The sequence below is a fragment of the Galeopterus variegatus genome, unplaced genomic scaffold (assembly GCF_000696425.1).
Source record: "Galeopterus variegatus unplaced genomic scaffold, G_variegatus-3.0.2 Scaffold1141, whole genome shotgun sequence".
NCBI lineage: Eukaryota > Metazoa > Chordata > Mammalia > Dermoptera > Cynocephalidae > Galeopterus > Galeopterus variegatus.
Genome location: NW_007727252.1, coordinates 335057 through 360467, shown reverse-complemented (window position 1 = coordinate 360467; position 25411 = coordinate 335057). Strand labels below are relative to the sequence as shown.

The window sequence follows — 25411 nt, the reverse complement described above, 5'->3', positions numbered from 1 at the left end:
AGCTGAGTAGTATTCCATTGTGTAGATATACCACATTTTCCGTATCCACTCATCCGATGATTTGAGGTTTCTACTATGTGTGTAATCTTGTTGAGAAGGAGAAGTAACCTGAGTCAGTAGGCTACTATGTGTGCAATCTTGTTGAGAGGGAGAAGTGACCTGAGTCAGTAGGCTACTATGTGTGAAATCTTGTTGAGAGGGAGAAGTGACCTGAGTCAGTAGGCGTCAACACCGACTTCACATTAAAATCATTTGGAAGCTTTAAAATAATCCTGATGCCTGGGCCCTATCCTTAGAGATTATTCTGATATAACTGTACTTTTAAACAACTCTCCTGTTGATTTTTTTTGTTCAGCCAGAATTGAGAACCACAGATTTAAGTGATACCTTAAATTTGGGAGGATTAAATTCAGTTCAACAACAAAAAATACATTGAATACATATAGCATGACAGACACTTATTGCTTACTAGGTACACATAATAAAGCAAAGTAAGATCCTTCTACTAAGGAGTTTGTGATCTAGTGGGGAGAGATATGTGTAAATAAGTCAGTACAAGATACAAATAATTCTATTTCAGAAGCAATGTTCTGTGATTGATTAAAGTAATATTAAGTGATGAGAAAATAACGATCTAGTTTTTTCACATTTCTCGTTTTCAAAGTTTTTAATTTATTATTTTTTTACATGCTTTAAGATTTATTACTTTGCCAGCATAAACTCTTGTTATAGTATTGCTCTTTTCCATAAGAGTAAGGTCTAAAAATTCATCTATAGCTTGAGATTGGTTACCAAAGATGTCATAAATTTTACATTTCCTATAGGGTTCTTTTTCCTTCTGATTCCGTTTTTTTCTTCATACTTAGCATTTTTGTTTACTACCCAATCCTGTGTACTATATTTTTCACAGGTTGTAACTGATGAGACTTTCTCAACTAAAGATGCTTAAAAGAATTATTGGTGCTACTCTTACAACTAATTGTCATTCAGAAATCATTAAGCAAGCTTTGAAAACCACATTCAATCCTGACATTTTCTGAGAGGGAAAATATACTTTATCTTGTGAGGAATATTTTGTTTTCTCTTTGTCGTTTAGTATTTTTTAAATTAGATGAAAGAAATAAACTTGTATTTTCTTCATTGCCCCAAACAGTGAGAGCCCACAATAAATGTCTTATGCTAAATCCCAGAATATAGCTGATAAAAGCTTATGTTTAAAATTTCTGGTTTTGGTGCTACATGTACGGCTTATGTTGTTATTTCTTCAACTCTTCTATTGAAGCAAGCCCTTGGGCTGCAGAAGGGAGGATTTGGAGGGGTGACACAGCTGCGATGCACACCACCCACCGTAATCACGGATGTTCTGTGCTCTGATGCTTTAATATTCATATTTTTCTTTATGATTCTTATATTACTGAATATTTTAATTACTTGAGGTTTTTTGTTGTTCTCTCAGACTCCAGGAGGATGAAGATGTAATGGATATCCTGTGATTTAGTTTATGCCCTGCCTGGGACTTATATATATCATACCTTAATTCGAAAAACAAAAACATTAAATCCTCTTTCTTGAAAGAGACAACTGGTAACATTTTTGTAACCTTACAAATTGTTAGTAGTAGTTAATTTAGTTGACTTGATACACTGAAATTATGCCAGTTGGGAATTATAGTTAATGAGAAGTTTGGAAACCTTCAAAACCTGAATTATACTCTCTTAATAATAGGTGGAATCTAGTTTTGCCGTTACTTAGGTCAAGGCCTCCAAAACTGCTCTTGTGCTTCCAGCTGTATCGCATTAATGCACAACCCAGTAGCATGTGTGACAGAAAAGAAAATATTCATGTTTGGCAAGCTAATGACTAATAGAACTTAAAAAAAAAAAAAGAAAGCTCCAGGAAATATAACATTTCTTAAGTTTTATGCATAAGGATTTTTTTTTCTATGTTTTCCATCCAGTGTTACTAAGCTTCTAGAATTGAACTGTTATTGCCTTAATGCTGTAGTCACTGTGAAAACTGTGTTATCTATTCCAGGAAATATAACATTTCTTAAGTTTTATGCATAAGGATTTTTTTTTCTATGTTTTCCATCCAGTGTTACTAAACTTCTAGAATTGAACTGTTATTGCCTTAATGCTGTAGTCACTGTGAAAACTGTGTTATCTATTTCTTCTGGCCTTACTGTCACCACAAATGAATAAAACGTGGCTCTTCCTTTAAAGATACAAAACTTAAAATCTAATTATATAATGTGCACATAAAACACATAGTTAACTGAAGTTGTAGAGACATATGGAAAATTCTATTAAGCTAGCTAGAGTTAAACTCTAATATTGGAAAAATTGATATTTCTGTTTCAGCTTATGTTATTTTAAAATCCTATATCAAATAAGTGTTTGATATCTACCTATGTCTAAGGATAAGGAAAGCAGGACTAATAGAGAGCAAGATGGACAGAAGGTTCTTAAATTTCTTGCCAGGGCACAGAGGAGAACAGAAAATACCTTATGTGCCTTAAAAAAATCCTTTCTTCTATTCATGATTAGCAATACTTTCTTGTCTTCAGAAATAAAGAACCCAGTTAAATTGTTCTTCTATAGAAGTAGAGAAACACTATGTTCAGTTAGTTGTGATCAGCCATAGTAGTTATATTTTAAGAGATTTCATTATCTATCACCTGGCTTTGTTACTGCTAACCCAGTAGATAACTAATTAATAATATTTAATGAATATTACTTATATTGCTCATGCTGTAGCAGGTGCTAAAAAATTAAAATTACACTAGGATTTAAAACAACCTATCTCTGTGATTCAAAAAGACCAAGACAAATAAGACCAAGGAGTTTAGTCTTCTGGACAGTAAAGTTTACAATTTTGTTACTTAAATCTGGGTCCCTTCGTGAATACTAACCAGACTGTTTTACATATAAACAAGAAACTTGATCCACACTTAATTTTTACTCTTGAGCCTTTTTTTTTTAACCATTCTCTTATCCCTTCTTCAAGATCTCCCTGTCGCCTTTCATCTCTTGTAAACAATGTCTATCTTTTCCCTTCTCTATGGTCTACAAGCATATTTAAGTCTCTTCATCTTAAAAATTTCCAACTTATCTTTCTCTCAACTTCGTGTCCTATTTTTTCTTAGTTTTCACCACAAAACTTTTTGTAATTGTTTACTCCAGTTACCATTTTTTCTTTTCAATTCCCTTTTATTTACCAGCCTAATGCAATCTGGCTTTTATCCACAGCATTGTAATAACCAGATTCAGGGACCTCTCTTGTGTCCTCATCATACCTGACCTTTCTGACATGTAAGAAAATTGATGATGTAATACTATACAGAGAAATGGAGTGATAGCTTTCTAATGCTTACATTAAAAAAAAATCAACAACTTGGAGAATAAAATGAGAAAGTGATACAGTCCCACCATCTCAAAAGTTTCAAGAAAATTTTCTTGGGCAAGAAGACTTCCATAACCCTTTCATGTGGATTCTTCTTTAGGTAGGGAACTTTTAAAAAAAGAGAAACTCTAACTTTAGGACTTTTGAAAAAGGAGTTAAGCTCAAATACAAAGCCTGTTGACAGTATTATATTGTCATTGGACAAATTCAGTAATTATATTGCCTGCTTTTAGATGAAAGCATTTCTAGAGGGGAAAGTATACATTGCAATGATAACTTTCCATTCAGAATTTTTTTCATAAGTCCTCTAGATTCAAAACCTCTTTCTGTAATCTGATAAAGTTAACTGTTTCCTTCTTGACAAGAAGCTCAAATACAAAGCCTGTTGACAGTATTATATTGTCATTGGACAAATTCAGGAATTATATTGCCTGCTTTTAGATGAAAGCATTTCTAGAGGGGAAAGTATACATTGCAATGATAACTTTCCATTCAGAATTTTTTTCATAAATCCTCTAGATTCAAAACCTCTTTCTGTAATCTGATAAAGTTAACTGTTTCCTTCTTGACAAGTCTGTTAGCCTGCATATAGTACAAGTCTCTCCTGATTCTTCAAAGAAACTCTCTGTACTATCTTTACAATGTTTATATAAATCTAACACTGTTCTAAAAATGTTTATTTTAGGCTGGCAGGTTAGCTCAGTTGGTTAGAGCATGGTGCTGATAACACCAAGGTGCAGGGTTTAATTACAAAAAACAACAACAAGAAAAACAATAAAAATGTTTATTTTAAAAATATTTTCAAAATTAGTGTACATAGTTTAAAAGCGAATAACAAAAAGTAGCAGACCTCTGCTTCTCCACTGAGATCAATATGCTATTGGAAATCCTATTCATATTACAATTTTATGCTGATAGACGAGCCTTAATGTAGAGACAGTATCATATAGAAAATCACATTTAAGAAGTTGTCTTTGATAACCCATTCTTCATGGTGGCATGGTTCTTCTTATGTAAGAATCAGTTTTTTCTTTAAGTTAATATCACAGTAAATGTCAAGTATTCCTCAGTAAATTGCACATTTTGTGGGATCATGGTTTGCAATAAATGTATGGTATATAATGAGAACATCTAAGAGGATGTTAGTAAGCTGTTTTTTTTAATGTAGGAAAAGGAGTTCTTTGCAATTGTTTGCAACTGAAATGATTTGAAAGTTTAAGTAAGTCTGTAAAACGGAATAGCAGTCTTGTCATTTGGATAAATTTTAGTTAAAAGTTATGGAGCTAGAACCCAATGGCATTGCACTGTCCCCAGGCTACCATATGTCTTTTCCTAAGTTGTTGATTCTCTCTCCTTGGGAAAAGTGGGTTCATGATGTATTCTTCTATAATTCTTCACACACTTACTTATAGCAGAGAATATTTACACATCAAAGTATTGACTTTTAGGGACCGTTTTTATTCCCAGCATATGTGCAAAACCTAAAAAGGAATGTGATGAGTAGAGTGAAGAGTTGACACAGAGACTGTATTTTTGTGAGGCTGAATTCGTGTACAAGGCAGCTGACCTCCTCGTGCAGCCAGCATTTTATTAGGAAAGTCAGGGGTGGGGAGGGGGGTGGCGCTGAATCTATAGATGAGTCATCAATAGGGATTATTTTTTACAAAAATATATTAGGAAAGTTAGGGGCATATATCTAGAACTATTGAAATGGATATAACTTTCAGTCCAAAAAACTGTTATTTACCAACTATATATTAAAAAAAAAGTTGACATCTCTAAAATAAACCAACAATCAAAAAAAAAATTAAATCATATTCTAAATATGCCACAGGAAGAGTACTAAATAAGCAATATGCATTCCTAATTCAAAACACTATGTGAGAGTCACTTATGTTCATAGTGATGACCATGCCCCCAAGGAACTGTCAGATTCACAAGTATACACTCATAGTCTAAATCAGCAAAGAGTGGTTACATTACATTAAGCTATACTCTTAATATTAAGTACGTTTTTTACAAATTTCTGAAGAATTTATATGTAACACTTTTTTCTATGTAGCTTTCAATCACTTGGAATGTAAATATGACTAGAACATTTCACGTCCAAATCAATTTTAATATATAGTTTATATTTCTAATTTTCATTTTACAATCTCATGGAAAATCTCTGTTTTAAAGACTAAAGGTTTTTATCCCAAATATTTCCTGTCCTTGTATAGTCACATTAGGTCTCTGGGTTGTTTGGTCTCTTTTGAAAGGAAGCTCTCTGTACCTGTGATCTCACTTTCTATCTCAGTCTGTATCAAGCTTGAAACTTTCTGGGAATGTAAAAACACCTTCTAAACTAAGTGATACAGGCTACTTTTTTAACATTTGATTTCTTACAAAATAACATTCATTATAAAATCTTATAAAGAGATTTAGAAATAATGTAACATGGAAATTATTAATGACATCAATATGATCCTTAAACAGATGTTACTTTGATTTACATATTTATTTTTCTTACATTTGATTTGGTTTCTCCTTTTAGGAATGGCAAAATTCTATTCAGAAGAATGCAGGACTTGCATTTATTGAGCTGATCAATGAAGGAAGGTAATTAATTTTACAATTTTTGAACAACTAGTCAGTGTACATTTTATTCCACTGGGCAACAGCTCTTTCCTACCATCTGGTCCAAAAACATGTAAGAAGTGTCTTTTAGTTAAATAATTTATGATATAGGTACTTAAACTTTAAATTAACAAAGTTTAAAGTGTTAAACATATTTATTTTTTGGAAAAAAAGGAATGTATGGAATAAATTCATAAACTCTATAAGGTTTTTGTGAGATTTGAGCCACGTCTTACTGAGTAGTAAAGTTGTTTTACACAGATCAAGTGAACCCAATCTGCAATTCCATCTGCCACTCCATCTGTTTTCAGAGTGATGCTCGGTTTTTACTCCCTGAGCTTCTCATCAGTTCATGTGAGACGGTTTTATCTGAACATGTTATGCATTCAGTAGCCAACTGAAAATTTGAAAGATGTTAAATATAGGAAGTATAACAGCCCTGATTGGGAATTTATATATACTATTGTTAAAATGATGCTATAAGTAAAATTATGTTTGAATTCATTATTGTGTGTATCACTTTGTGATAAAAAGTTAACTATGATCTTTACAGTGCTCTTTATTGGCAGTGAATACATTAAGACAGATGTAACTGTCACCATTTGACATGTATAGCTTCCATCAGCCCAAGCCTTGCATTCTTTACAACTTGAACTTCTTGTATTATATAATGCATTCTTAGGAAAATAATTATCGAGTATTTTGCAAAATCAATTTATTTCTTATTTGAAACCAACTTTAATTAGATTGATTAGGAAATAATGGTTACTGTACATAAAATTTATTTTTTTCAAGGGGGTGTCATGAAAGAATAGTCCATGAAATTACTTTATAAATTGTATAGAAAGCTAATATTTAGAAAAATTTAATTTAATATCACTTAGTATTATTTGTTTTTTTATCATTGTATTATAAGAAATAGCCTCTGTTTTTATAGCAGTTTATCTTATTGTATATTTCTCATTTTGATATTCCACGACCTAATTATTTTTTATTAATAATAATAAAAGTCTAAAATTTAAAGTAAGCTTTGCATTCACTGTAATACAAAAGATGCAGGAAAATATCAGTTTTTTAATAACATGAATTACATAAATTTTATATAATAGCACTATTGCTTACAGAATTTCATTATAATAAGAATTAGTAATAATTATGACCCATTTTAGGCAGTGAAAAAATAGAAAAAAATATTTACCAAGGGTAATGATTGTCATGTCAGTTTTAGAAATAACTTTCAATTCACATATATGTTTATTTTGCTATTTATTTCAACTGCAAAGTAAAAAATATATATATCTTAACATCGGTAACTTTCCTGAGAGATAACAGAATTGCATCTCCAGAACTTAAATTAAGACTATAGATCAACCAATTTACAACTATTAAAAAGCAATGACTGCCAAGCTCAGGCCACTAGAGCTTAGGGGAAGAGGAGGAAAGACCTATGGAATTCTTGAAGGTGAAGCCACGATGACTGTTTTGAGCCCCAGCCACTTCAGGGCTGGCCTTGGTGAGCACACAGAGAAAGAGCTGGCAAAAGCTGCAGCTGTGCCCTTCATATGAAATTGCTTGTAGGCTACAGGGGAGAAGAGGGCCTTGGTGGCCCACAGGCCAGCAAGACAACTAACAGTGTTCCTGTGGACCCACGTAGGAGCAAGGAGACACAAAAACTGAAAAAAGGAGCCACTCAGAGGCCAGTGAGTCATTGCAAGGGACCAGCACATGGCCCATCCTATGGGAAGTGTTTGGAATGCCGGTGGTGGGGAAGACGGGCCCACCAGGAGAACACTGGGGCACAGCACGGACAGCTGATCTGCTCTCCAGTCAGCACAGGACCACTCAGTGGAGACTGGTCAGAAATATAGAACTGCAGGGGGTGCAGTTTGCTGAAAAGACTCAGGCCCAGACCAGAGTTTCCACACAACCCAAGTGTTCCAGACCTCGCAAGACCCAGAAATGCTTACGAGGTCAACAATTAAAACTTGAGCTGCACAAAAAACTTTCCCCTGGGAATTAGCAGCAAAGCAGCAGTTTAGCTCAATCACAGAACTCAACTGCTGGAAGTTCTCCCATTTTAGATGTCAGCAAAGGACGACAAATTAGTTCCAGTGCAGAGTTTAAGTGGTGGTAATAGCAAATAGGTCAACACAGAACTGAAAGAAAAAAACACAAAAACCATAGATCAAAGTTCTGATATTAACCAGTAAAGGTCTAATACCACCAAAGAACACCTATAAAATCTAGAAGAACTGGAAGCCACCCAGGCTCCCAAGCCAGAGCAGTGGGGGGCCGAGGACCTCTGTCACACCCTTCCCAACGTCAGCATCCAACCCAATGATGACCACCAAGCCACCACGGGAAGCCCCCTGGGCTCCCCTGCTGGAATGAGGGGTGTGCCACGGGCCTCAACCATGTCCCCCTCTTTCCTCCTCCTCCTATCCTTCCTCTTTCTTTCTCTCCCTCCCGCCAACTGCTCTGCAACACCTTAGCATGTAAAAAAGTAGTAAAAATAATAAATAAAATTTTAAACAAAGATTATAGTTATTGGCTTAGAAAAAGAGGACAGTAGAAAATTTTAAGCTTCTGATATGATTTTATTGTTTGGTGATAAAGTTTGGGATTTATTTTTTATTAGGAAAGGAATTGGAAATATAGAAAATAGTTATAATTTAAAAAAATTTTAATCTATGAACATCTCTGAAAGGTTCATCGTAATGTTCTTTGTGCCATCCTAAGTTTGTGTTTCCACTCTTCATAGCAATTGTTCCTCCAAATAAAGATGGTTTTAGAAGAAAAGTTCAAGCATGAATATCTATAAATATACCAGAACAAATCATGTGCATGAATGCAGTAAATGTCTTTTTAGCACTCGCTACATACTAAACACTATTATAAGGGCTAGGAATAAGGAAGAGAATGAGACACACATGGTTCTGAATTTTGGGGGAAAGGCAAACATTAGACAGGCACATACAATAAAACAAAGATGCAGTGATAAAAATGGTATAGCTAATGATGCAGTCATGCAGCAAGATACTTAACCTAGTCTAGAGGGATGCATTCCATCAGATGGTTGAGTTCTCAGAGAGTGTTCCTACCCAAAGAGGATGCTATCTTAGATGAGACCTGAGAGATGATCTCAGGGAAAATAAATAAATAAATAAATAAAGGAATAAAATTCTGGGCAGAGGGTACTGAATAATGCAAAGGCTTAGAGACAAGAGATAGGAAAACTTGTTGCTAGAGAGTATTTTCTGTCAGACAATGACTGTTTAAGTGCATGTTATGTGCTGGCCACGTAGAGGCAAGGGTCATCCCTTCTCAACAAAGGTCATTGGCAAAGGTCATGCCACGAAGATGTTTCTATACCGTGCTAAGTGTGCTGGGGAGTAATTGAAAAGGTTTAGGCACATCCTGCAGTATGGTGAATGGATTTCAAGGGCTCAAGACTTGACCAGAGATACTAATCTGAGGTTTCGATAATCCTGTTGAAAAAGATGGTGTCATGGACTAATCATGGCTATGAGGATGAAAGAATGGAACAAATTTGAATTATCTTCTGTAAATTAAGTCAGTAGGACTGCTAATAGTTTGGATGGAAGAGGGGAAAAAATAAGGAAAACTTGATTTCTGGCTTTACTAGCTGGATGGTTTATAGTACAAGTACAGTATAGTTCACTTAGCTAGAACAGTACAGAAGGAGGGGCATGGGTTGGGTGAGAGATGTTTTCACTTTTGGTTACACAGAACTTGTAGCACTTGTGAAATATCCAAGTGGAGATGCTGAATAGGCGTCTTGGCATTTGGGTCTTGAGCTCTCTAAGGAGAGCTGGAATGGAGATTTAGATGTTGTAGCGTCCAGCTTGTACGTGGTAAACTGTAGAAAAGGATACTGATGTGACGCTCAGGGAGAGTGTGTGGGTGAGTGGAGAACCCAGGGCTCAGACGTTCCCACTGTTTTGGTGTGGAATCCTCTTCCTCCACATCTTCACACGATTAGTTGTTTCTCAGCTTTCAGGAGTCAGCTTAAATGTCACCCTCTCACAGAGGCTCTCCTGACCATCTTATTGAGTTATTACACCCTCATGGCAGGACTCTGTTTTAACACTTAATAACATCATCTCACATTGTCTTCTTTGTTTGCTTGTTTACATCTGTCTCCCCAACTGAAATGTACATGAAGAACTTGTGTCTTATTTCCTGTTTATCCCTGGATTCTGGAATACTATGTAGTATGTAGTTAGCAATCACAAATATTGTTTGAAGGAATGAAGAAAACAATGGTTTGTAGAATGTTTAAGAAGGAATGAATAGTCAACAAGAGGATTCTTGATTTAGATTTATAGGGACCAATGGATTCAGTCACAAGAGGGTTATGGTCATCTTATCCAAACTTACACTTGTGAGGACCTGTGTGCTAAAGATGCTACGTGTAGACCGAGACGCTACCCTAATAAAGCTTATGGTCTAGTGAGAACAACAGTCTTAGCTTAAATAATTACAGGGCTAGTAAGTGTGCCAAAGGGCAAGTAGAGTTGGCTATGGGGGCAGATAACTAAGGGAGGTGTCTTCTGAGAAAGTGGTGTCTCACCTAGACTAGTGGGGATAAAAGCTAGTTTGTTTTGAGTTGAGGAGTGAGTGGGAGATGAGATATAGACAACAAGTACTTCTATAAAGTTTGGCCAAGAAAGGAAAAGAGGGTGAGTGCTGGAGGTAGATAGGGTTTAAATTGTTTTGGTGGGGTTGGGGGTGTATTTTTTAGAAAGAAGGACTTATTATTTTTAAATGCTGATGGAAAGTAGCCAATATGGTGGGAGGGAAAGAAGGCAATATTGAAAGATAAAGTCTTTAAGAGGTTTAGACTAAGGGAAAAGAATTTGCCTTTTGTGGATGAGCACTGAGAAAGGATGCAGGCAATTATGTTGATGACAGGATTAAGAGGAGTTCTCATGTGATGACTTCCATTTTATCCGTGGAGTGGCAGACAGGGTCATTTGCTGAGAATGAAGGAAATTTGGGGAAGGTGAGTCTATATGACAAGAGTGGAGAATACTGTGGAGAATATTGAAAATAGTCAGTGTAGAAAAACAGAGGAGCAAAAAGACTAAGCAAATTTTAGGGGCTTGTTGTATGGTTTAGGGGAGCCGTGTGAGGTTGCTGTCTTTGATAGTGTAATGTTTTCCCCAGCAGTCCACAGCACAAAGAAGATGGTCATTTGCCTTAAGATATTCATTTTAAGACATCTTATTTGAGTGAAAATAATGTCTTCACTGACCACCAACTGCTCCCCACTCCTAATCCAGATTAGGTGCCTTCCTATGTTCTCCTAGCACCTCCATTTTCCCCTGGCTTCTACTTACCAAACCATACTGTTAGTGCCTATTTATTTATGGTGTATTTTTTATGGCTGTTTCCATAGTGCCTAATATAATATGTAGCATACATATAATATGCATACTGAGTTAAAAAAATATTCACTGATAAACTGTTAGACTAGGCACCCAACACAATCGCCCTTTGACATTGTTTCACATCTGTAGAATATTGTAGCACTTTTTGTGCCCAGTTTCTCTGAATGTTCAAAATAATATGTATCACATTTATTATACCTAATGCAATATAAGCACTTAAAAAACAGAAGTGTTTTTGTTTTTACATATAGTACACATTCAGAATTTTGCTGACTCCCACCTTCAGTTTTTGGGTCATATCTTCCAATTTTGAACTTTCTCTTTCACATATTTGCACTGTGAGTTCTGGTTCAAAAAGTGTCATGTTTAGGTAGTTGAGATGCAGTTACAGTAAAGACACATTACCCTGCTTATCTGGCTACTATTTGTTGATGCCTGTTATGTGCTAAGCCCAAATTAGTACTTTATGCATGCTTTTATCTCATTTGCATGGACATATAGCATTTTTCTTAACTTTTCAATTGGTTTAAAATGAAATGTTAAAAAAAACACTTAGAATATCAGTCTCTAATTTGTCCTTATGGAAATTAAGATAAAAATCTTTAAGTGGAAATTATTATAAATGTTTATCCTGCTTAACAGATACACTTGTGAATACAATTCATCAATCATAGCTAGAGAAAGCAATTGTGCAGTTGTCTACAATTAACAGGACAAAAACAGTTGATGAATGTGCAGCTGATTAAAGTACTCCCCAGGACAGTCTAAAATTATAAACTGGATCATTTAAAGGAATCTAACAAAAGATCTTTATAATTAAAACAAAGCAAGGTTAATGAGATGTAAAATTGCCTATAATATCTTGGCAATAATAATTGGGATTTAAATTATTAAACTATGAACTGAAGAATAAGACAAATAAGAAGGACTTTTTAAAATTATGCAACTTGAGTGATTTTTTTTAAAATTAATTGTTTGCCTAAAATAAACCTTTGTCATTTTTTTGAAAGCATATAGGATATAATTCACCACAAAAAATCAGAATATATTTATGCTTAGCACTGAATTTAACCTAAGATTCACAAGATTCCATGTTTTGTTTTGTTCTTTACAAGTTGGGGAAAATACATAGCTTGCATTTCATCAGTTTTTAAGAGGAGAAGCATATTGCATCTAAGTAAAATTCTTTAGTGATTATATGTTCCCAAGTTGAATGTCTTCTTTAATTTAACAATTGCTATAATACTTAAACCAGTGAGCTTTGGTTTGCTTGAGTTTGTTTCACTGTGTCTTTGATTTAGCAAAAACTATTAAAAAAAAGCAAACAGTAATTTCCAAAGCCGTAAGCAAGAAACCTTTTTCTTAAAGTTGACATTCTGGTTTAATTTTGAACCAAAAACCTCTGGAAAACTCCTAGAAAACAGAAGTTCCTTCTTCATATTTTTTCATGTGGAGATCTACCTTTTCTTACTACTCTTGTATTCATTTTATACAGGTAATAAGTTATTACACACACTGACTTTTGTAAATGAATGAGGTAAAAAAAACTTGTGCTCTTACAAATTACTTGTATAGATCTTAAACAGTATTTCTGATTTATAGGTGTAGCCTAGAAATTGATGATAAATAAAATGTTATTTATCTAAAACTAAAATTAAAATATACAAATCAAATTTTAAAATGATTAGATTTTGAGTAATAAGAAAATATATTTAAAAATTTTATTTGAATTACATTTTGATCGTATTTAAAATATATCTGCATATGCATGTATATTGAGATTTCCTTTCTCTCCTGAGAAAAACTTTAAATATGCTTTCCTCCTAAGCACCATTATTGGAACTTTGATGAGAGTTAAGTAATATTTTATGAAACACTCATCATTCATTATATTTAAAAAAGGCTAATTAATTTTAAAAGTACCTTATTTTTGGTGTATTTATTTCTGTGCCATGTTTTCCCATTTCTTATTTCTTAGAGGCATATAATCTTTTTTTGTAGGCTTATTGCAAGCAAAAACCAGTCAATAAACCATGTCTTTATTAGAAAACATTTATTTAGTTTCTGTACCATTTTAAACTAAGATCAACCTGGCAACAGAGGAGTCTGGAGTTGGCCTTTGTATTTGTGGCTGGTAGTAGGCTTATTGCAAGCAAAAACCAGTCAATAAACCATGTCTTTATTAGAAAACATTTATTTAGTTTCTGTACCATTCTAAACTAAGATCAACCTGGCAACAGAGGAGTCTGGAGTTGGCCTTTGTATTTGTGGCTGGTATTACAGAAACAGGTAGAAGTGAACTAATAGGTGATAGGAGGGTCTGCAGTGACGTGAAGCTGCCATCGTGTACCACATAACAACATTTGTCATGTTCTCATATATGATGGCAGTGCCATAAGATTATAATGGCAGTAGTATATAGCCTAGGTGTATAGTAGGCTATACCATATAAGTGTGTGTAAGTACACACTATGACGTTCACAGAGTGACAAAATCACCTAATGATGCATTTCTCAGAACATTTGTCCATAGTTAAGCAATGCATGATGGTATAGGTGTTGTGAACACAGCCAATGCAAGGATATACCAAAGGTGACAGGAGAATGAATAGGATGAGCAGGCCAGAGAGGACAAGAATATAGTCATGGCCTGTGCCATAGATTTTAGTCTAGGCCAAAGTCAGGAACTCTTCTAAAATGCCACAGGAACTGGAATCTTGAATTATAGACTAATTAATTCACATGCTGGTAAAGTGAGAAAACAGATGATTTATATTCCTTAGTTGCTATTGTACAGATCAAGATTTGAAAACCCGTAATACTACCTTATAACATGTCTGTTACAAAGAGTTACAGTCCCAGCTGGACAAGGATTAAGAAAAAGTCATTATTATTGCTTTTTAATTACAAAAGTAAAATAACACATGGACAGGTATTCCTGAAGTTCTTAACACCTACTTATTACAATACATATGAAAAAAAGCAAAACCTGAATAAATACTTATAAAACACTCATCATGTGCTTAGTTTTAGCCGGGATATAAATATATTTTTCATGGTCCTCATCTCCAAGTAACTTATAATTGAGAAGTTAGAATTTACCTGCAAAAAAAAAAAAAAAAACAGAAACAGTTCAAAAATATCATGGGTAGAATATTACTATAAAATAGATGTTTCATTGACTTTAGAAAAAGTAGCTATTCCAGTGGACAGTAATGACTTCAGCAGAAACAGTTCAAAAATATCATGGGTAGAATATTACTATAAAAATAGATGTTTCATTGACTTTAGAAAAAGTAGCTATTCCAGTGGACAGTAATGACTTCAGAAAGCAGAATGTAGGAGATTGGACCTAAACAAATACAGGCACACTATGTTGGATCAGAAAAAAAAAAAAGTCAGCTCTTGCATTTTTGTGAAAATTACGATTGAAAACAACAGAAAATACCTTTATGTTCTTTATTGTTTAATAAAACAAATATAAACAATTTTATATGTAAAAATCATGATCTGTCCTTGAGCTTCATATTATTTAAAGAATCAAATTTTTCCTGACTTTTAAGTGCTAACCACAAATTTACATAATTCTTAATGCTGATAGTTTTATAACATTAATCTCTATTTTATAAAGAGTATGGAACTTTTACATGTTTTTATTTTTTAAAAGAATTACTCACTCATAAAGAAGACTTCAAAAAATCCATCATATCAAAGTCCAAATTTTTCACATTCATAGCACAATGTAAGAAAAACAATGGACTTGAGTAGGGGTTGATGTTAAAAATATTTAAATATCTCCACCAAGCATTTAAAGAATAAATAATACCAATTATACCACAAAGAAGGACCCCAATTAATTATTGTTGAGTGAATGAATATGAATTCTGCATCCCTTAACTTTTCTTGCTATTTGGTAACCCTGTTAAAAGCCACATTAAACTGGTAACTTTTCCCAAACAAATCTGAAACAATTACCTGATTCTGTGATTTTGAGCAGTAACTGAATCTCTGTAAGCCTCAGTCTCTTTTTATATATGAGGGTTAATTGTGCTTATGTAATAAGATATAGATTGAGGTAAGAATCAAATGGAATGGTAACTATAATGCATTGAGCCTGTAAGTAATCAGTTCTCAATGTTCCTGGCACACAGGAACTCAAGAAATATCATTTGTTTGTATTAGTAGTATTTATTTACTTAAGTGGCATTTGAGCTGGGTTATGACGGCTCTGGACAAAATTGGGGAAATTAGAGTACCTTCCACTTTCCATCCAGGAGCACAAATGGGTCTTCTAACACACTTCCTCATTGTCTGTATCACATTTTATGCAAAACACTAACACACATCCATACACATGCAGTAGGATAAGGATGGTAATAATAGCCTATTCAGAGACTTCCTAGGGTATTGTACTACTTACTTACCAGTTGAAACAATAAAGTTAAAAGCCATATGTTATTCTCTCCCATCTTTTTTCAAAAAGAAATGCATTTTAGATTTTGTGTTAGTCTGTTTCTGTTGCTTATAACAAAATACTTGGAACTGGGTACTTTGTAAGAAAACAAAATTATTGCTTAAAGTTCCTGAGTCTGGGAAGTCCAAAGTCCAGAGAACACATCTGGTAGAGGCCTTCCTTAGCAGTGTCTTCAGTGACACTGGGTATCTATCACATTGTGAGATGGTGGAAGCAGAGAAGAGAGACTTCCATGTACTCTCCTTTTAAAGCCCTCAGAACCATGTCAATGAACTAGGGCCTGGCCCTTTGCAATCTAATCACCTCCCCAAGGCCGTATCTTTCAATCATCACCTTAGGATTTCCCACTCTCTCTCAACACTGTCACAGGGGGGCCAAGTTTCCAATAGCTGGAACTTTGGGGGACACAATTTAAGCTTCAATGAGTTTGGGAGGGACATTCAGTCCATAGCAGATTGCATTATTATCATATTATTACGAATTCTGTAGTTCTCTGGATATATACTGGTAGATTCAGCAATAATAAATTGTATTTTTAATTAAGGGGGAAGCGTTTATTGGTGCCCTTTTCCTTTGGGAAAGAAACTCTACCACTGATGATCACAGAACAGCTTGGGAAATTTACCAGAGAGACTACAATAGAGTATATATTTCTTCTGGCATCATTGTACTATATTGTGGCTATTTGTGCTGCTGTGCCTGTTCTGCTTTCAAAAATTTTTTCCAAAATTTTATTTTCACAGCATTGTTCCATGTCTCTCTACTTCTATTATTAGAAATCAAATAGAATAAAATGGCTTGAAGAAAGGCTTCTTCCTTTAGTCCTGCCACACCTCTAATCTTGAGCCCATTGTTGTCAACGCAAAAGCACTATTCCATCTCTTCTCAGACTTCCTTACACCTGCTACAATTGTAACCAATTGGCTGCTCTGCTCCTACATATTACATCTTTGAGCTATTTGCCTGGAATCCCAGAATTTAAGCCAGGATCTTGATTATTTGGCCCAGGGTTAACTGTAGACAGAGTAATCTTATGACCAGTATTTTTGAAATTATTGTCTTGACCATTAACAGGACTTGAAATCAATTTAGTGGGTTGCTCTCATCATTTTTATGAATAGAAAAGGTTAACATATGGAAAAAATACTTGGGTACATTGCCTGTTGTTCAGGTAAATATTAAATATTTAAATGCTAGAACATTTGTTGTGTGTGTAAATAGGGTATGATATAAAATGTATCTCTTATATTTTACTTTAGGGCACAGCTTGAAAACCACTGTTCTAAACCAATATTTCAGGATTACAGTTTATGTGGCTTAAAACAATCTTAACCTGTCTTCCTCTTCTGAGAGCAGTGTCTTCTAAATCCATATTAAACTAAAGGATGAGTAAATTATCAAAATCCTCCATAAAGGCATTAACTTGTTGAGACTAGTTTTACATAGAAGACTAAATAGCTAAGCAACCACAGTCACGAAGAGACTGGAAGGGGGAAGAGGAGATTTGATATAAATTGACCTTTCTGGCCTATGAACTAGTTGGGAGTAACTCCCTCTGTAAATGTACCATAAAACAAAAGAGACTGTACTTCCTTACATATGATACACTGAACTAGTATTAGAAACCTGGGGATCAATCCTAAGAATGACCCTAATCTAACAATATTAGACAAGTCTGTGTGCCCTCTGTAATCTTTCCAATAATACTCTTTCTAAGTAGTTAACTGAGGGGCAGATTTTGTGACTATGCAATTGAATGTCACTAAGAAATCAAACCCAAGACTTCCCATTATTCACACTGTATTAACTCAGTGGTCCTCAAATTTTGGTGCACATCTGTATCACAAGGGGTGTTTATTAAACATATAGATGTTAGGGTCTCATACCTATGGAATCAGTATCTCTGGGTGGTACTTAGACAATTTTTAATATGTTATGCAAGGGATCAAGATCTTTAATGCATAGCAATTTTTGAGAACTTCTACTCTTAAATCACTGACCTTACCAGCTATGTAAAATTATCACATCACTATCTTTATCCATAACTGACAACATAAATATGGCCATAAGCTAAGTCATTTTTCCTATGCTGCTCTAAATATAATAACTGTTTAGGTTCATGGTAGATTAATTTAACGATCTGCTCTTACGTATTTGAAGTTTTAAGACTTATTTGAAGCCACAATTACAAGTGATAAGAAAATGAAATACTAATCTGTGGATTCTTGGTTTCATCTAACACAATTACTTGGTTCCAGACTTTTCTCATAAAAGTTAATTAGATGGGGGAAAGGGATGGTTTTCAACCAGTGCTAATTCCCTCTGCTCACTTTACCTTCTCTTTTTAATGCCACTCTCCTTTCCACACTGTCCTCAGATATCAATCTCAAGGTCCAAAATTACTCTTTAGGTTTTCCTTCCTTCTCTATTTCTCACCCATTTGAAATGTCAGTTTCCATAATAAATACAATCCAGGACAAGTGTAGGTCTGATAATAGATTTTCATATAACACATTGACTTAAAGGCATGAATACTTGATAAATTTTATCCTCTCGGAAAGATTTAGTATTTTAAGAGAGTAAATTGTTATCCTGTATAATCTTTTTTTCCTAATAACCATGTGTAGGGGGAGATTTTTATGTCTCTAGTGTCTATTTTTCCATCTCCCTTTCTTCTACACCAATAACAATTTTGAAAATAGTCTCCTACATGTACCACTCTGCCTCAGTTTTCTGATCTTTGTAGTTTTATAGCCCATAAAAATGAGTAAATTGGGTCATGCTTAAAAAAAAAAATTTCAATTAGTAGTACAGTTCATAACTAATATGCCGCATTACAAATCCAGATTATAAATATGCAGAATTGCTTGAAGACGCACCACAATCTGGTATGGAGCTCCATAATTAAACATCAAGATCTGTCATCATTTTTTTTCCTTCTTATAATCATGAAGATAACCAATGTATCAATATTATATCAAAGAGTACAAATCATCTCTCACTTGCTTCTCATAATAACCCTGTGAGTGTTTTCCCTCCTTAAGTAAAATGTTCATATGGGGAATGCAAAATAATTAGGGTCAGGAACACTTAGCTGTCACTTCTCAGGGATAACTAGGCATTTATTCAGCTATTTGCAACAGGTGAAGCCTGTTGGCACTAAATTACTTCAAGAACCAGTAGAGCCCAAAGCTTGTAAACATTTTCAAAATAAAAATTATCAGTATTTTCAAATGTAACTCTATTAAAGAACTGTAGCACAAGACATTGAGTTTTCCAGATACTACCCTGTAGTATCATGAGACAATCTGTGTCTTCCTTTTGAGGTTTTAGTACCAGAGGAAACCCAGATCCAGCAAGACTCTACCCTGTAGTATCATGAGACAATCTGTGTCTTCCTTTTGAGGTTTTAGTACCAGAGGAAATAGCATTGGGTTATTAAATCAGCTCCTGCACTTTGTGGCCGTTTTACATGCAAGCAGTCTGCCTTCTTGGCTAAATAAATCAGGGTCTTAAAATTGAATCCTATGGCTTGAGCATGCACTCCCCGCCCCCCCCCACCTCCCCACCCCCCTGCAGTTTATAGAATATCTGAAACAGTGCACCCGCATTTTTTAATGCAGAAACTGAAACTCAAACACAGGGAAAATTTTTTGTCCAAGGGCATAATGCTAATAAACAACAGAACTTAGATACAAACTAGTTCTGCCTTTTATTTCCTCAGCCATCTATACACATGAAATGAAAGACTATTTTGTCTGACCTCTCCTGTTGCCTTTTCTATTAATTTATTTTGTTTCTTTCATCAAAATATAAAAATTATTTATATTTAAAATTTAAGATCTCAGAGTCTCAGGTAGAAGACAAGCAACTTAAATTATAACAAACTGCATAAAGTGAAATACTTCCTAGAACATTGTTATGAGGCGCTTGCACAGAGGAATCCAAGACCAATGTTGGTTTTATAGCTCTTTTAATAGTTGACAACTCTTTTTGGTGTTATAGCTCTTTTTGATGTTACAGCACTTTATTGCTTGCAAGCAAGGAGAGCACTGGGAGTAAAGACTCCTAGATCAGTGTCTCCCAGAACAAAAGAAAAGACCCCCTTATGTAGCCTAAATTCCTGCCCTTTTCCCTCCCAGGTTCCCATTCAGGTCCTCTTATGTAAATGAGGGATGCTGCTAATTTGGATTGGCTGATTGTGGGACACAGTCCCTTGGTCACTTTGGGAGCTTAATTTGCCTCTGGCCCCTGGGGGGTGTGAGACTGCTGTTATAGAGGGCGGGCCCAGGAAGCAGGCAGGGTCAGTGGCAGGGGCCAGAGTCTACAGTGGAGCATAGAGTTTCTAAAGTGGAAAAGGGAAAGCTTAAAAATCAGAAAATGCTTAGGGTTCCCTGCAACAACATCAGAACTTTCTTGCTGATATCTGTTCTATTTGGAATAGGATGCTTTGTTTTGTCTCCTGACTTCCTTTTTCTAATGTCCATGACAACTTTATCTTTTATTAGAAAAGGAATGAATAGGATTGAACAAATTGTTATCTTTTTCTGTTTCCTTTAAAAAATAACTTACATTAGAAAATGAAGACCACTTAATTCAACTTCCAAGGTTGTTTAGATACTGCAAGTAGGAAAATGTTGTATAGTAGATATTTCTGAGTAATGTGATATTTTTATTTACCTCATGTTCTGTGAGTTAAATGTACCATAGAGTTTTAGTGTTAAAAAACTACATTATCATTAAAATTCTATTTCTTCTTTGCCCCTCCTTCCCACATAACATATTCATGCATTCATTGTCATTTATTCATTAAGCTATATACTATCGGTGAGCCCATATGTCTTGACAGGCACCATATAAATCATATTGGATACTGAGATGGATAGGTCTCAAACTGAATTTTACAGTTTGAGAGAAACTTATTTAAGAGAAAAGAAAAGGGAGGGAGGGAGGGAAGGAAGGAAGAAAAGAAGATAGGAAGAAAGGAAGGAAGGAAGGAAGGAGAGAGAGAGGAAGGAATGGAGGGAGTGAGGGAGGGAGGGAGGAAGGAAGGGAAGGAAATGTGATAAATATAATTCCCCAAACATTTGAGAGATTGGGAGAAGTCTCTTAACTCAATTGGGAGAAGGGGATGGCAGAGGAATGACAAAGGTTTTTCCAGAACATACAACAACTATGTTAAAGTGGCAGCAGATAAGTTTGGAGAAGTAGACAGACATTTATTATGGGTAGCCTTTGAAAATATTTACATTTAGATAACACTGATTACAAGTGAAAAATGTGTTAGAAGAATGGAAGATTTGAGGAAAGCAGAAAAATTATGGGACTCTTGTAATCTGGTTGAGAGATGATTAAGTTTTAAATTAAAGCAACGTCAATGGAAGGAATTAACAGATTAAAAGTATAATAAGGAGGTAAAATTGACAAGACTCAGTGGTTAATATAACATGATTTTAAAATACTTAGTTCAATATGAAGTGGTTTTAAAGCCACATTTCAGTGGATTGAAAAGTGAATAGGGATTTCTGCTAAAGCCGTATGGGTTACTCAGTGCTCCGAGGTTACCTTCTACTTCAGAACATTCACATTCTACACAGGGCATAGTGTTTGAGGCATCATTTGGATTGAAAAGTGAATAGGGATTTCTGCTAAAGCCGTATGGGTTACTCAGTGCTCTGAGGTTACCTTCTACTTCAGAACATTCACATTCTACACAGGGCATAGTGTTTGAGGCATCATGGGTCTTATAAGAGGATTCCTCCAGGGCCATCCCTCCCCACTGTTATTAGTGGCTAAAAGGGAAGGAATGCCCTGAAGGCACATGCCTAAAGTAACAATGCTTTTGGGATTTTAAACTTTCAGCCAGAAATGAAGCAGAGAATATAGCCTGGAACTATAAGGCTAAGCCAAGACTTTTAAAGGACTCTTCTTGCTGTCAGCAAAAACAAAAGCCAAACTATGTATGGAGAAACACTAACCCAAGTTAGGTCCATGGGACTCCTGCTGATTAAGACCAGAAATGAGGTAACAAAGATGACTATGTATGTGAGACTGAAAGCCAGTGTGCATAAGACTCAGCAAGGGGGAAAAAATTTAGATCACTAAAGACTGCAAAGATTAGAATTATAAGATAAAGGAAGTAAAAAAGCACAAAGTAGAATGAATAAAAAGAGATTATTAAAAACGAACAGGAAGATTTAGAAAAATTGAAACTTGTAGAATTAAAAAGTACAAGTTGGAAAAAGTGTATTAATGATTCATAGATTAGATAAAGATGGAGGGAAGTAGTTAATTGGAACATATATTTTGAAAAAATTTTACCCAGAGTGCGAGAGAACAAGAGATAAAAAAATTAAAGTGACCTTAAGAGATATGGAGGTGAAATGAGGAAGTTTAATTTACAAGTCATGAGAATTGAAGAAGAAATGAATATAGAGTAGGTGAAATGAAATATTTTTAAAGATAATTGTTGAGAAATTTTCAGAACTGATTGAAAACTGAATATAGAGACACAGTAATTACAATATACCTCGGTAGGATAAATAAAAAGAAATCCATGCTAGACACATGGGACTGAAACTGTAGAACACCAAAAAACCTTCATCTACAAAAAAGAAAAGAAAAATTAGAATAATAGCAACAATGAAAATTAGAAGATGTCATAATATTTTCAAGTGTTAGCGGAAAAAGTAATTCTCAATAATTATACATGCAGCAAAAATATTTTCAAGAAAGTAGAGGGAGGACGGTGTAGTAACTATGTGGCATTTTAACTACCCCAGTCCCATCCCTGGCTCCCCAGTTCAATGGAAGCCGTTAAAAAAAACAAAACAAAAAAACCCCACATTACAACACTGTACCAAAGGGAGCAGAATGGACCTCATTAGGAAAGAATTATAATCAATTATCTGTTCTGGCCTGTCTGGTTGCTTCCTGGAAGAATTGCTTAAAAATTTGCCCTTTTATTTCCCCTAATTCAGAACTGACAATGTGAATTAAGCTGCTTCCCAATAGGCATTTGTTGAAAACATTTATAAGCTAATGTCTTAGGATGCTACTGCCTCAGGTGATAGGTAAGAATTTGGGCAAACAGTGGACTAACCAAAAAGCTTGGGAGGAACAGCTAGAAAATGAGATGCACTTAAGGACTTTGAAAACCTCTGAGATATTCCTGGAAATCTAAAAGGCCATGCACATAACTCTCGAAAGACCTGAGAAGGCCTTAAACTCTCAACCCCTGATGACCTGGAGACAATATGGAAGCAGGAAGTGCTAAGATAGAATTGAATTAGGCCTGGTTGAGTGTTGAAAGGCTGTCCTTACTAATACACAGAGCTCCTTGGGAAAATCTGGGGGAATTTTTGATCTAGGCATTTAGGGAAACCTTCGTCCAATCATTAGCTGATCAGTAACATAATGAAACAGAGACTCAGTGGCCACACATGACAAAGAATTCAGACTTTACAAAATTAGTTCATAAAAGTCATTTAACAAACAGATGACAAACAACAACAAATCCTGGAAAGGGGAGAGATTTCAAGAGTTGCCATATTATAATATCCAAAATGTCAAGTTTTCAAGAAAAATTGCAAGGATGAAAAGATGCAAATGTTTTCTACACAGCAAAAAATCATAGAAATGATGGCTGAGGAATTGACTGACATTGGACTTTCTAAGCACAGACGTTACATATTTTCAGTATGTTCCATGAGTTAAAGGAGATGTGTCTAAAGAAATAAAGGAACATGTGAGAATGATATTGCTGAGGAATTGACTGACATTGGACTTTCTAAGCACAGACGTTACATATTTTCAATATGTTCCATGAGTTAAAGGAGATGTGTCTAAAGAAATAAAGGAACATGTGAGAATGATATTTGACCAAACTGAGAATATCAACAAAGTGATGGAAATTATAAAAATGAACCAAACAGAAATTTTGGAGTTGTAAAACACAATGATCAAAATTTAGAGGACTCACACTTCCTGATTTTAAAACTTAATGCAAAGCTGCAGTAATCAAAACAGTGTGGCCCTGGTATAAGGATAGACTGACAGACCAATTTAATAGAATTGAGAGTCCAGAAATAAACCAATACATTTATGCTGAACTGATTTTCAACAAGGGTACCAATACCATTTAATAGGGAAAGGACAGTCATTTCAACAAATGATGCTGGAACTACATATCCACATGTAAAAGAATGAATCTAGACCCAATCCCACACCATATAGTAAAAATTAACGCAAAATGTGTGAAAGACCTGAATGCAAGAGTTATAACTATTAGAAGGAAACATAGGAGAAAGTCTGCAAGATCTTGGGTGAGGCAATGGTTTTCTTAGATATGACAACAAAAGCAAAAGCGAAGAAAAAATAGGTACATTTGTAGTCAGCAAATTCATAACTTTTGTGTGTCAAAGGACATTCGTTATCAAGAAAATGAAAAGACAATAGCATAATTGGAGGAAATGTTTGCAAATCATATGTCTGATAAGAGTCTAGTATCCAGAATATATAAGAACTCTTGCAAATTAAAAATAGAAAGACAACCCCATATTTTAAAATAGGCAGGAGATTTAAAAAGACATTTCTCCAAAGAAGATATGTAAATGGTCAAGGAGCACCTGCAAAGGTGCTCAGCATCATTAGTCATTAGAGAAATGCAAATCACAACTACAATGAGATACCACTTTGCACTCACTAGAATGGCTAATTTTTAAAATAATTTCAAAAATAGACAATAACAGACATTGGCAAGGACTTGCAGAAATTGGAGCCCTCATACATTGTTGGTGGAATGTAAAATGGTGCAGCCTCTATGGAAAACAGTTTGGCTGTTCCTCAACAAATTAAACTTAGAGTTACCGTATGACCCAGCACTTCCACTCTTAGTTATATTCTAAAGAGAATTGAAACATAGGCATGTACAAAAACTAGTACCAAAAAGTTTATAACAGCTTTATTAAATAATAGCCAAAAAGTAGAAATAACCGAAATGTTCATCAGTGGATAATGGATAAAATGATGAATGGCTAAACAGAATGTGGTATATGCATACGATGGAATATTACTCAGCCATAAGAAGGAATGAAGTACTGATGCGTGCTATGACATGCATGATCCTGGAAAATATTATGCTACATGAAAGAGGCCAGACACAAAAGGCCATGTATGGTATGATTCCATTTAAATGAAATATCCAGGGCCGGCCCGGTGGTGCACTGCTACAGTGTGCCGTTGGGGAGCGCAGTGGCGCTCCCGCCGAAGGTTCGGATCCCACATACAGACCGGCCGCTCATTGGCTGAGGGAGGTGCGGGTGCAACACCGAGGGTTGCGATCCCGTTGCCAGTCCCGGTCCAGTACGGGCGCGACACTGAGGGTTGCGATCTGTTGCTGGTCACGAAGAAAGATAAAAAGGAAAAAATAAATAAATAAAATAAATAAATAAATAAATAAATAAATGAAATATCCAGAATAGAAAAATTCATAGAAAATGTAG

The 25411-nt window shown here is 34.9% G+C and overlaps 1 protein-coding gene across 1 annotated transcript in view; it reads left to right on the top strand.

Moving 5' to 3' along the window:
- NBEA (neurobeachin) overlaps window positions 1-25411 on the top strand; it is a 438994-nt gene that overhangs the window by 85543 nt on the left and 328040 nt on the right. The window contains 1 exon segment of the mRNA XM_008575128.1: window positions 5939-6003. Coding sequence (XP_008573350.1) covers window positions 5939-6003 — 65 coding nt within the window.